We start from the raw sequence: 14,531 nt of genomic DNA, 5'->3' as shown, positions 1-14,531 counted from the left end.
CCACTGATAGCTTAATCCTGTTTTTTCCCCAAGTTTGAAGATGAGACGATCTAAAAATCTTCAGATTGCTGCACCCAAAGAGACCACGTCCATTCTTCACGAGCATATACATCTATTCCATAAATTCATGGCTCCCACACTGTGGTTAAGGCCCTTGGAATATCCAAAATGGGGTCTGTTTGAACTCAGCACTAAGTTCAAATGGCCCTGCTGAGTTCAGGTTTCCTGTCTGTGTGAATCAAGCCCCGCCCCCTTCACCTGCCGCCATCCGGCTCCCAGCTCCACTTTTAAATGCCCATGGAGTTCTCCCAACTCCACAAAAATCCAGCTCTAATTATACTGTAATTGATCCTGATTTTGCTTTTCCTAAATACTCAACAACATAAAATATAATGATATTTGTTTACTTAATTTTTGATTTATTTCCCATTCTACTCTTGAAGTTACTATTGAGGAGGATCAGTTCCATGACTCAGGCAGCTGTTGAACATCTGGAACATTCTTCTTGTAAAAATCTACACAAGTGGCAGATGAGTCGCACTTAGATCAGGAGCCACTGGCCCAGGACGGGAACCCTGTCTGATGGCTTTTCAACTCTTTGACATCACTCCTACAACCCCCACCCCTCATTCCCCACCAACACCAGAGGCTAAAGTCAATTGAATTAGTTTACTGTCATCCTGGGTGAGATACATTTACTTAGCACAAATCAGAGGTGGAACCTTGGACCATTGTCGTCTTATGGTTTAGCACAACAACTCGTGTGTAGACTCATTGCAACATCTGGGAAGTTTGTATAAAGATGCTACGTTGTTATATTGTGGGCCAGATAAGCAGAAAATGTAGCTGGAGCCAGTTGGAAGTGTACTGATTAAAACAAATTGTTGGCCTCTGCAAAACAGTTGAAGAAATCAGTTTGGTTCCTATAAATGCTCTTTAGGAGAAGCATGTTTTTGACTGTAGAAAATATTGGGTGATTTGCCAGTTACAGTTCAGATGGTATGTTCTTGATCACTATACAAAAATCTTCACTCCTGATACAGTAAATGAATTAGCCTACTTTCTTTAGTCAGAGGCAGCGGATTCAAGTGCAGTTCCAGGACACGAGCACAAAAACCAAGGCTGGCACTCCAATGTAGTACTGAGGGAATACTGCATCATCAGAAATTGGGCGAGGTGTTAAACTGAGGCCCCATCTGCCTTCTTGAGGAGGATGTAGAAGATTCCATAGCATTATTTCAAAGAAGAGCAGCTGACTTCTCCCCAGTGGAGAGAAGAGTGGGTCTAAGACTAGTGTTTTAAACTGAAGCAAGGGCAATTATGAGGGTATGAAGACAGCTGGATAAAGTGAACTGGAAAATTAGGCTAAGGGATCGACCAGCAGAGGTGCAATCGCTGACACTTAAGGAGATATTTCATAACACTCAGCAAAGATACATTCCAGTGAGAAAGAAAGATTCTGGGAGAAGGGCCCACTATCCCTGGCTAACTAAGAAAGTTAAAGATCGTATCAAATTGAAAGAAAATGTGTACAATTCTATGAAGGTTAGTGGCAGGTCAGAAGATTAGACTGAGTATACAAAATAGCAAAGAATGACTAAAAAAAACAATGAGGAAGAAATTAGAATATCAGAGAAAGCTAGCTAGAATTATAAAAACAGATAGGAAGAGTTTTTACAGGTATTTAAAAGGGAAAAGAGTAATTGAAGTGAGTGTTGGTCCTCTAGAGAGTGAGTCTGAGGAATTAATCATCGAAAATAAGGAAACAGCAAATGAATTGAACAGATATTTTGCATCTGTCTTCACTGCAAAAAATACAAATATAATCCCAGAAATACTTGGCAATCAAGAGGTGAACGGGAGGGAGGGGCTTAAAGAAATTGCAATCACCAGGTAAAGGGTACTGAGATAATTATTAGAACCAAAAGCTGACAAGTCACCAGGGCCCGATGGACATCATCCTAGGGTCATAAAATAAATGGCTGCTGAGATAGTAGATGCATCGGTTTTAATTTTCCAAAACTCCCTAGATTCTGGAAAGGTCACATCAGCTTGAGAAAATTCCATCAGGTTATGAAAGATGGGAGACAAAAAGCAGGAAACTACAGGCCAATTAGCTTAATATTTTTCAGAGGGAAAATGATGGAATCTGTTATTAAGGAGGAAATGTCGGACAAGCAGGCTCATGAGACCAAATGGCCTACACCTGCTCCTAATTCATATGTTAGTGTCCTGACCAATAACTATCTCTTAATCAACATCACACAAACAGCCATTGTCTTCGGCTTACACTTCAAACTTTGTTCTGCAGCCACTAATCCCATTCCCCTCCCTGGCCACTGTCTGAGGCTGAGCCAGACAGTTCGCAGTATCAACGTCCTTTTTGAGACCTGACCTGGGTTTCCACATCCATATCCTCTCCCCCACCAAGGCCGCCTACTGATACCTCTGTAATGCTATGCATCTTCCCCTCTGCCTCAGCTTATCTGCTGCTGAAGCCCTCACCCTGTTACCTCTGGATTCAACTTTTCCAGTGACCTCCTGGCTGGCCTTCCATCTTCCACCCTCTGAAAACATGAGTTCATTTGAAGCTCTGCAGGCTCACAACTCATTATAATTTTAGTACAAATTTTAAGCATTAACTTGATTTGATCAGCTATTGTGGGCCAGATTTTCATTTCAACACGGGTAGTTTGAGTCAGGAAATTTACTGACCCATTGGACCTGCCTCAGTAGAAAATGCACTGTCAGACTCAATTTTGGCACTGGGTATGTGGGTGTGGGATAGAGTTGGGCCTGCCACCCCTGGAAGCAGGTTGGAGGCACAGGCTGGAAGGCTCGATCCCAGTTGTTGAGTTACATTTTAGGCCCTCTAGCCTTCACCCCTCAACCCCCACCCACTCCCCATGTCAACTCCATGCCCCCCTGCTAACCTAATATCAGCCCGTGCCTGCCGCTTACCCCCATAGCCCTTTATAGCCAGCTCAGTACCAAATCATGCTGCTCACCCACTCCAATGGACCTGCATACCCTCCATGTCAATTCATGGTACTTCCATGGCCATTCACCCAGCATACACTATCTACAGGACCAATGAATCTTATAGCAACAATGCCATGTGTGAAAATGCTTAGAGAAAAGAAGACCCATTCATAATCCTTTGAAAAAAAATCTGATGTTCCTGCAATGCTCTAAAAGCGTCAATCAAACAGACTATTAAAGTCTCAATAACAGAAGCTTTAAGCACTCTGCACCTCTTAATCTTGTGCAAATAAACATCAAGACATTGACATAAGAGATTACTGAGAGAACAACTTATTATAACCACATAAAGATGTCAGTCAAGCAAAGTCACCAGTTCTGTTTAGCTGTGTAAACAACCTTCCACCCAGGATGTTTAGGTCAGCGTTCGGATGCGATTGATGGGTCCGGGATTGGCCGGGGAACAGACTGCCGACTGCGATTGGCCCCGACCGCGATTTTAGCGTGAAGCGCGTGCTGAAATACTCAGCGCTGCCGGGGAGTGGGGATGGTGGGAGGAGGGTGAGCGCTGATGTCGGTGTGGGCGAGCGTTGACAGAAAGCTCCTTGAAGGCAGAGAGCTGCCTCAGGGAGCTGAAGAGTTTAAAACCAACAAATAAAGCTTTTAAAATCCAGAAAAAGATTTCCATGCATCACAATCAGTCACCTGAATATATCCATGATGAAAATTCTGTCCATACGTTTTTATTTTTAAATTTAATAACGAAAACCTTGTCCCGCCCTTTGATGAGGTTTCATGAAAAGTGCAAAGTCTGCCCAGCTGATTTGCCCATCCGCCAACCGTAAGAACCACGAAAAATCGGAAACAGTCACAACTTTAATTGCACTAATTGGCCTCTTAATTGTCGGCGGTCGCACTTCTGACTTTTACATGTGCCTGCTGACCGAAATATCACGCAAGCGCGGGATGATGTCAGGACACTTGCCCAATGATATCCCGTGCAATTTTGCACCTAATCGGGTCGGGCGCGCACCCGCACGCCAACCTAAAGATTCTGCCCATATACTTTTAAGGGCCTAGGCTCTCTGCCAAGATTGGCTATAAGGGGCTATTGGGGCTGGGTATGGGCATGATTTGGCATGGTTGGGGCATTTTGAAGTTACCTTTCAAAAGGTTCCTGAATCCAGGCTTTGGCCAGAATTTTCCAGCAGCCCCACCTATCCCCCAGGGGTGGCAGGTTCCCCCATGGCAGGGCCAGCGAGCCATTGAAGCCTCCATTCACATCGGTGGGACCGGAAGACCCCGCCGGCATGAAGGGCTGGAAAACCCTGGCCCATGGTTCATGCCTCCTCTGAGATCCGTGAACAATGGGTGTTGGAGAAGCTTGCCCAACTCTGTGAAAATTCTGGGGGTAGGGGATGCCTATCTAACGTTGCAACGGAGCCGACCAAGTCAGAAATGCATGGTGCGGGCTCGCTAGCTGTGCTTTTATTCCACACCAGGGAATTGGGGGTGGGAATCGTGGAATCAGGTCCCATCCGCCATGGTTAAAATGCCTCTGCCTCCCTTCTGACATGGTCGGAGGCATGAAAATCTGGTCCTGTCAGTTTATTAAAGCCAACTGTGACCTTCCCTCATGCATTTACAGTAACCATATTTTCTCCTGTGTTGTTTTTTTCCCAGTTAATTCTATTTTGCCATAGTCTGGATTCAGGAACCTTTTGAAAGGTAACTTCAAAATGCCCCCACCATGCCAACTCAATGCCAAATTATGCCCAGACCCAACCCCATGGCCCCTTATAGCCAACCTGGGCAGAGAGCCTAGACCCATAAAAGGATTATATAAGTGGAAGGTTGTATACACAGCTAAACAGAGCTATTGGCTTTGCTAGACTGACATCTTTATGTGGCCATAATAAGTTTGTTATTTCAGTAATCCCTTATGTCAATGCCTTGGTGTTTATTTGCACGAGATTAAGAGGCATGTTGTGAACTTGAATGATCAAAATTAAGGTCGATGTCATAGGTACCATTCAGAGTCTGGACAATGCCCTGATAACAAAACGTGAAATTACAGCATTTAGTGCTCCTTGATTAAGCTATAACTTTGCTTTCTTGGAATGTAGTGCATGAGTTTCTTGGAGTATTTATATTGTTCCAGCTATAACAATTGTAATTTCCTCAGTAGAAATGCCTATTGGATCATTGCGTCATAATGTTTGGGTTTGTGTATAAAATTACTTTTGTGTCGCAGTTGTAACCACTAATTTCCTCAGTAGGTATTGCCTATGGGATTATGACAGCCTAATATTTTGGTTCCTGTATACTGATAAACTTTTGTTGCAACTGGTGTAATTTCTCCAGCAGCCACTAACTGCCGTATTGTATTACATCCGTACCATTTGCTAAACTTGACGCTATCTTCAGTGTTTGCCCCCATCAGTTAATGATGTCATTAAACCGGCATGTAGTTTGGGCTGGTATCCAGTCTGTAATTGTTATTCAGTAAATTATGTGCACACAGTTGAAGGGGAAAGTTGTGTGTGAGCTTGAACATCAGAGAAGTCTGGCTTGGATCAAACAACCGGGAATTATAATAAATGTCCACCCAGATTCTTGGCAGTGAAGCAAATCCTTTCCAATAGGCGTTTGACAGTACAGGAGACGTACGTAGTGAGCTGCTGTTTCTTTTTGATTTCACTGGGCTATTCCAGCAGCCGTTAGTCTAACCGTCAGACTGCATCCTGAAGCTGTGAAACCAATGTGTAAGGAACCTGTGAAACTTTGACTACAATCAGCAGCATTTTATATTAATTTACAGCTACATGAAGAATACAGTAAGAATTTTATGTGCTTGTATAAAATAATTGATCTCATTATACACTTGGAGCATGCTTCCAATGGTTCTTAGAAGGAAATGCATTTAAAGATGACACTCTTCAGGTAAGTAAACAGTTTATATTAATGTACGTTGTTTAACAATGTGTTTATATTAGTGTGCATATAATTTAGATAATTGCAACTAAATTACGCTTTTATAACTGCACAATATTTTTTTAAAAAGCGTTATTAACTGTAATTACGCAATCGAGCTTAGCAAATGCTTTTTATAGAACTGTTTTGTTTCATTGCCATAGAAATCGAATTTACAGGAGGAAAACAGTATTTTTTTTGTGATGGCTTGTATTTTAGCAATTACACAGAAGCAAAGATCAATATTTATGGCAGTTACCACACATGGCAGGGCTGAGGGAATCTGTTGTACAGCATTTGGCTGCACAAGTTGCCTGAACAAGTAACAGTGTGATGTCCCCTTAAGTGCTGGTATGTCCTGCTTCTTGGACAGATGTGAATACCAGACCAAGTTCACATATTTTGTAAGGATTCGCATCACAGGTGTGGCGGCATCACTATTTTGCAACAATACTTGCCAAAGATAGACTTCTTTGCTCATGTTAATATCATTACAGTGGAGCCCAAACTACTGTTAATTAACTCTAGAGAGAGAAAAAAGTAAATGTGGGAATGCACCGTAAAATGTGGTGTGTAATTCTCTCCTCTGCTCCAATTTCATACTTGCTGCTTCACAGAAGCTACTTTTGACCTTGGGCACAGGTTTCATATTAAATTCTAGTTTTAAGATCTTGCCAGCAGCAGCAGGCTGTCAGTGCTGTACCTCTGCCTGTTAAGCTTAATATCAGAATAGATGTTGTATGTTCTCCCAACTGGCTCCTTGGGCAATATGTGTCATTTTGGGTGGGACTAAGTTGTACAGGCTTGAAATAGTCAAAATTCACTGAATTAACTAATCTTAGGCAGGGCAACACGGCATAATAGTTTGCCTCTGTGAGCATTGGTTGGGAAATGGGATAAAAAAATCAGCCAGGGTTCCTGGTTCTAATTATGATTCAGTAATCGCTATGGGACAATGCATTTCTGAGCATCACATAAGCATGGGATCAGGCTTGGCTGCGACCCACCCATGGTTGAACAGCTGACCAACAGCAGGCTCCTGAGCAGGATCATTTGGGTGAGGTAGAGGGGAACTGCTGTCCCATGTGGAATCTTACCCTGGGAAACAAAGAATGACAATTGGTGGGAGGATCCTGCAGAGCTAATTTTCAATCCTGGCTGTTCACGGGCATCTTTCTGAGTTGACATATATGCCAGATTTTCCTGTCAGAGGCTGGAATCTGATGGATGGAACTAATCCCATGTTCCGTTCCCACTTCCATCTTAAGACTGCCGGGCCCTAAATACCCTGGAGGTATTAGGTCTGAGGTGGAAATGGAGGGAGGCTGAGTCCAGAGCAGGCAGGTTAAAAGTCCTGCCTCATTTCCCAAATAAAACCTTGTCTTTTGATGCAGCGCTTCTGATGCAATCAATGGCTCACCTATGTACAGTTGAATGTTCTGGCCACTTTAAAGTCTCCCCTTACTCTCACCTCCCTCACTCATTATTCACAGAACTCACAAGCTCTATTATAATTGTTGGAAGCTGTTGAATAGCCTATAAAACTCCACAAGTAAACAAACTAACTTTAGAACTGCTATCTCAACAGATTTCTAGAAAGAATACATAAAATCAATGGGAAAATATTAAACATTGCTATAATACTAGGCTGCCCTTTCAGTAGTGTGAAACTCTACTTTTTATTATTCATTCATGGGCAGCTCTGGATAGGCCAGCATTTATTGCCCATCCTTAATTGTCCTTGATGAGGTGTGGTGAGCTGCCTTCTTGAACCACTGCAGTCCATGTGGCGTAGGCATACCCACAGTTAAGGAGGGTGTTCCAGGATTTTGACCCATAAATTGTGTAGGAACAGCAATATAGTTCCAAGTCAAGATGGTGAGTGGCTTAGGTGGTGTTGTTCCCATGTATCTGCTGCCTTTGCCCTTCTAGATGGTAGCAGCCGTGAGTTTGGAAAGTGCTGCCTAAGGAACCTTGGTGAGTTCCTGCATCTTGTAGATAGTACACACTACTGCCACTATGCGTCGGTGATGGAAGGAGTGAATGTTTATGGATGGGGTGCCAATTAAGTGGACTGCTTTGTCCTGGATGATGTCAAGACTCTTGAGTGCTATTGGAGCTGTGCTTATATGGTTAGTCCAGTTCAATTCCTGGTCAATGGTAACCAGGATGTTGATAGTAGAGGAGTCAGTGATGGTAATGCCATTGAATGTCAAGGGGCTATGGTTAGATTCTCTCGTGTTGGAGATGGCCATTGCCTAGCACTTCTGTGGCATGAATGTTACTTGCCACTTGTCAGCCCAAGCCTGGGAATTGTCTAGGTCTTGCTGCACTTGGACATGGACTGCTTCAGTATCTGTGAAATTGCGAATGGTGCTGAACATTGTGCAATCATCAGCAAACATCCCTACTCCTGACCTTCTGATGGAAGAAAGGTCATTGATAAAGCAGCTGAAGATGATTGGGCTGAGGACACTACCCTGAGGATGTCCTGGAACTAAGATGATTGACCTCTAACAACCACAACCATCTTCCTCTCTGCTAGGTGTGACTCCAGCCAGCGGAGATTTTTCCTTCTGATTCCCATTGACTCCAGTTTTGCGAGGGCTCCCTGATGCTACACTTGGTCAAATGCTGCTTTGACGTCAAGGGTAGTCATTCTCACCACACCTCTGAGTTCTGTGCTTTTGTCCATGTTTGAACCAAGCCTATAAAGAGGTCAGGAGCTGAGTGACCCTGGCAGAACACAAGCTAAGCGTCCGTATGCAGGTTATTGCTAAGAAGTGCCACTTGAAAGTACTGTTGACGACCCCTTCCAACACTTTACTAGTCAAGACTGGACTGATGGGGCGTAATTGGCCTGGTTGGTTTTGTCCTACATTTTGTGTACAGACCGTACCTCGGCAATTTTCCACATTGCCCATACGTGCCAATGTTGTAGCTACAATCAGCTTGGCTAGAGGTGCGGCAAGTTCTGGAGCACAAGTCTGCAGTATTATTGCCAGAATATTGTCAGGCCCAATAGCCTTTGCACTATCCAGTGCCTTCAGCCATTTCTTGATATCACGTGAGTGAATTGAATTGGCTGAAGGCTGGCATCTGTGATGCTGGGGACCTCTGACTGAAGACTGTTGCAAATGCTTATGTTTTGCACTGTTGTGCTGGGCTCCCCCATCATTTGTGGAGCCTCCTCCTCCAATGAGTGGTTTAATTGTCTGCCACCATTCACAAATGGATGTGGCAGGACTGATCTGTTGGTTGTGGAATCGCTTAGCTCTGTCTATCACTTGCTGTGTTTGCTATTTAGCATGCAAGTATTCCTGGTTTCACCAGATTGACACCTCATTTTTAAGTATGCTTCTGGCATTGAACCAGGTTTGATCCCCCAGCTTAGTCATAATGGTAGGGTGGGGGATATGAGGTTACAGATTGTAGTTGAGCACGATTCTGCTGCTGATGATGGCTCACAGCTCCTCATGGATGGCCAGTCTTCAATTGCTAGATCTATCCCATTTAGCATGTTGGTCGTGCCACACAACACGATGGAGGGTATTCATCTTCATCTCCACAAGGACTGTGTGGAGGTCACTCCTGCAGGTACTGTCATGGACAGATGCATCTTCAGCAGGCAGGTGAGGATGAGGTCAATTATCATTTTCCCTCACCACCTGCCACAGATCCAGTTTAGCAGCTATGCCCTCGACTATGGCCCATTACTCGGCCAGTTCAGTCTGTAGTGGTGCTAGTCTAGTGACAATACCACCACGCCACTGCCTCCACCTAATTAATTAGATGAACTTTTTTAACTCGTCTGAAGACATTTCCACATTTACGTGTGATATTTTGCATGGCAATTCCGCAGTTCGCAGAAGTAACAATTTGGCAAACACATTGGCTGGGATTTAATGTGGGTGACGGGGCCTAACCCACCAATTGGAGAACCTGTGTCGCTTTCCTCTGGAAGGCCCAATGCCATTCCAAGGTAATTGGGCACTTACCTGGGTAGAGTTGGGCCTTCCATCAGATTAAACCCCCAATCGTGTGGAAATCCCGCCCCAAGAGCTGCTGGCCAATCAAACGGTGCAAACCCCCAGTACCAGCAGCACCACCAGGACCAGTGGCCACTGCTGGTATTACAGTGGGGCCCACCATGAGGCTTGCTGATCTTGGAGGGATGAGAGTCACATGGTTGGGTGTCACCGGTTGAGGAAGGATGGGGTCAGAAGCAAGGGCAGCAGATTGCCTTTCTGCAGGGCCCCCATTCCTAATGCCAGATCCCTCAGTCAGACACAGAGTGCATGTAAACAAGCCTGGTAGATTGCTAGTAAACCTGACAGATTTTGCTGAGTGCCCTCCCAGATCTCAAGTTCCGCTGCCCATTTCTGGCTGAATGCCAGTGGCAGTGGGATAAGACCCTTAAGTGGCCCATTAAGGATCTGAACTGGCTTCCAGAGGAGATGGCTGCCTGCAAGCGTTCCTGGCCCAGATTTGACCAGAGGTGAACGCAGAATATCCAGGGGTCGAAACAGGGGTGGGTCCACCAGACATGCTGCCTGGCAGCAATTCTTTTCCTCCCCTCTGTTTGCTCCCAATCAGAACCACGAAACTCCAGCCCATTGTGACAAAGTATGCAGTATCTCCCCACCTATCAATCCCTGAGACAGATGAAAGGCAGGGTTAATTAAAGAAAAAATAATCTACACAGTGTGCAATCTCTGTGTACATAAATGTCCACTGTGGCTCAGTTGGTAGCTCTCTCACCCCTGATTCAGAAGGCTCAAATACACAAATCTGGTCTGACACTTCAGTGAAGTACTGAGGGAGTGCTGCACTGTTAGAGGGTGCTGTCTTTTGAATGAGATGTTAAGCTGATGCCCTGTGAGCTCTCTTGGGTGGACGTAAAAGATCCCGTGACACTATTTTGAAGAAGAACTGGGGACTTATGCCCTCTGTCCTGGCTAATAATTATCCCCTTAATCAACATCACTAAAATAGATTATCTGTCATTATCATATTGCTGTTTGTGAGAGTTTCCTGCATGCAAATTGGCTGCTGTGTTTCCTTTTTTTACAACAGTGAATACATTTCAAAAGAACTTCATTGGCTGTAAAGCACCTTGGAATGTCCTGAGCTGTTGAAAGGTGCTACATAAATGACATTTGCCGGTTTTCTCACTTCTTCTTCCATCCCTCTCTCCTGGTTTATTTCTGCTAGGGTATGGCTGTACAGAAACTAGCTGCCCTTGGGGCATATTACCCAAATGGTTATTTTTCTGGTTCCAACATGATTGGGAGCTGGATTATAAGACCATAAGACATAGGAGCAGAAACTAGGCCATTCGGCCCATCGAGTCTGCTCTGCCTTTCAATCATGGCTGATAAGTTTCTCAACCCCATTCTCCCGCCTTCTCCCCATAACCTTTGATCCCCTTATCAATCAAGAACCTATCTATCTCGGTCTTAAATACACTCAATGACCTGGCCTCCACAGCCTTCTGTGGCAATGACTTCCATAGATTCACCACTCTCTGGCTAAAGAAGTTTCTCCTCATCTCTGTTCTAAAAGGTCTTCCCTTTACTCTGAGGCTGTGCCCTCGGGTCCTAGCTCTTCTGGATTCTGCCTTCTCGTCCAAACTGAACAGTGTTGAATCTAATTGTATAGCTCAGTACTGCCCGTGAGATAGTAACTCCAAACAGAAAGTGGATCAAACCTTAGACCTGCCTGGTCTGTATAGCTGAGCTGCTCACTATTTTAACTTGCACTGATGCATTAAGGTCATTGTTTTGATACGTTAACTATGTTTCTCTCTCCACTGATGCTGCCTGATCTGCTGAGTATTATTAGCATTTTCTGTTTCTATATCAGATTTCCAGCATCCACAGTATTTTGTTTCTGTTGCATTATTGTTGAAATGTTAAGGAAGAATAGTATTTGCATTTATGCCAAGCTTTATCACATCTTCATGGTATTAGGGGAAAAGATTTGCTAGTGATGTGCCTGGCTGTGGATGCTGAATGTATTTTCACAGCATGAAGCTTTAGGTATATAACCCACTCTACCCCTAATTCCTTACTGCAATATACTGATGCACTAAGACATCTGATTATAGTGTACCTTCTCCGTGACTCCCCTATTAATAAAGCATTCCCTCTTGTAACACCCCGCTCACCATCACAACCTTGGTTAGCTTCCATCACCATGTAACTGTTGTATATCTTGGAGACCAAACAGGGTTGTAATTTTGAAAACTGTCCTTAGTTGAAGTGTCTGTGGCTCTCAGCATCATTTTGGAAAATTACATTAAATGTGGCATATTTATTTAAAATGTCAATGGATATAAGACTGCAGTGTCTAGGGCAAGACAAATGAATGGACAACATTGACAGAGTATGCTGACTAAGTATTTTTAATATAGCCTTCCTTTTATGGAAAGGAGCTGAAGGTTCAGAAGGGTTTGTAAACTTGTCCCACTTACGATTATCATGTTCTAGTTCCAGAGCCAGCAGACAACACAGCCCCACAGCCAGGAATGAATGAGAATGTACAGTCTTCAGCGAGCAGCAGCACAAGCAGCATCGGCGGAAGCACATCTGCCATTCCCCAGCCCAACTCTGCCAAACCCTGGCGCAGCAAATCCCTCAATGCCAAGCACACTGCCACGTCTTCCATGTTATCTGTGAAGCAGCCCCCGCAGGAACCACCGAAACCGCCTGCAATCGAAATTACTGCCAAGTCCAATGCCAATGGTCAGAAATCCATGCTGGAGAAATTAAAGCTGTTCAACAGTAAAGGTGGCTCCAAGGCTGGTGGAGCCACCCTGGAGAACTCAGGACCTCGTGATGGCAGCTGTGAAAAAGTGGAGCCTGCTTCCAACTGTGTGGACCTTGGCGAGGCAGATGCCTCAGCCAAAAGTATTAATAGCGCCACACCTGCCTCGAACAGCCCAAAAATTGCACTAAAAGGCATCGCACAAAGGACCATCAGTCGAGCGCTTAGCAATAAGAAAAGCTCGCCGAAAGGCAGTGAAAAGGATAAAGAAAAGCAGAAGGAGAAAGAGAAAGACAAAACGAAAAAAGTCTCCAAAAGGGTATCCATCTCTGAAAAAACTGAATTGGAAAAGGAGCCAAAAGAGGAGCCACAGCTCACTGCTTCTGAAATGCCAAAAAAATCCTCCAAGCTCTCGAGCTTTATTCCAAAAGGAGGGAAATTGAATGGTGCCAAAAAAGATCCCCCTGCACCTCAGCAAAGTGGAATACCAAAACCAGGGCTAAAAACCTCTACAGGGAAAACTACAAGTGCCCAAACTCCTGCAAAGGAAGCTGAGAGACCCCGCAGTGGAAAGCTTAGTGCTGGACTCTCGCTGCAGAAATCACAGTTGGATAGTAAGAATTCCAGTTCTAGTAGTTTAGCCTCCTCTGAAGGAAAAGGGGCCGCAGGGACACCACCTGCAAACAGTAGCAACGCTCAGGCTGCGACTACAGTCAGCACAACCCAAACTACAGGAAGTAACACAGTCAGTGTACAGCTACCTCACCCACAGCACCAATATAACCACCCCAACACTGCCACTGTTGCTCCGTTCATGTACAGGTATGCCTAATATGTTACATTGGAATGTTATCAGTTGGGAATCATTCATTGTTATGCATGTTAAACTGTTGCACTATTTTGCCTTGAATTGATATGTGTGGTATCAGTCAAATGTGATTATATATGCTCAAAGAACAAAGAACAAAGAAAAGTACAGCACAGGAACAGGCCCTTCGGCCCTCCAAGCCTGCGCCGATCATATTGCCCGTCAGCTAAAACATTTTGCACTTCTGGGGTCCGTATCCATCTATTCCCATCCTATTCATGTATTTGTCAAGCTGCCTCTTATACACCACTATCGGACCTGCTTCCACCACCTCCTCTGGCAGCGAATTCCAGACACTCACTACCCTCTGCGTAAAAAAACTTGCTCCACACATCTCCTCTATAGTTTTCTCCTCTCACCTTAAATTTATGTCCCCTAGTAATTGACTCTTCCACCCTGGGAAAAAGCTTCTGACTATCTATTCTGTCCATGCCACTCATAATTTTGTAAACTTCTATCAAGTCGCCCCTCAATCTCTGTCGCTCTAGTGAGAACAATCTGAGTTTCTCCAACCTCTCCTCATAGCTAATAACCTCCAGACCAGGTAGCATCCTGGTAAACCTCCTCTGCACCCTCTCCATATCCTCCTGCCTCCATATCCATCTGGTAATGTGGTGACCAGAATTGCACGCAATTGCTCCTTCCTGGTTGGAGGGTAGGAGACAATTCAGAACACAGAAACGCTAGCATTTGCCACAGATTGCTTCTCTGTTAAGTGCACCATATGGTGTGACACTAAGTCAGACTGAATAGAAGATCCCAGGTTGTTCTATTCAAATAGTTTCCTCCAATTTTTTCCCCAACCCTCCCTTCCTGAAGGTATTGTCTCTTTGATGGGTGACAATACCACAGTCAACCTCTAGTATCTTTGCTGAGTGAAGAAGTGTAAGCCTTGTCAGTGTCGGGAGGTTATTTAAACTGCAGTGAACATCACAGCCAA

At 44.4% G+C, this 14,531-nt stretch overlaps 1 protein-coding gene across 2 annotated transcripts in view; it reads left to right on the top strand.

Annotated features, from left to right (window-relative positions):
- nav2a (neuron navigator 2a) overlaps positions 1–14,531 on the top strand; it is a 315,479-nt gene that overhangs the window by 45,041 nt on the left and 255,907 nt on the right. Inside the window, exons 1-2 of one of the 2 annotated variants that reach the window (XM_041197260.1) lie at positions 5,767–5,925; positions 12,447–13,545. In XM_041197260.1, coding sequence (XP_041053194.1) covers positions 12,485–13,545 — 1,061 coding nt within the window. In that variant the 5' untranslated portion in view covers positions 5,767–5,925; positions 12,447–12,484. Of the gene's footprint in view, positions 1–5,766; positions 5,926–12,446; positions 13,546–14,531 lie in introns of those variants that run through there. The other variant, XM_041197259.1, reaches the window with a different exon arrangement.

This window comes from Carcharodon carcharias, chromosome 10, assembly GCF_017639515.1.
Source record: "Carcharodon carcharias isolate sCarCar2 chromosome 10, sCarCar2.pri, whole genome shotgun sequence".
Taxonomy (NCBI): domain Eukaryota; kingdom Metazoa; phylum Chordata; class Chondrichthyes; order Lamniformes; family Lamnidae; genus Carcharodon; species Carcharodon carcharias.
This window is presented reverse-complemented; position numbering and strand designations above follow the sequence as displayed.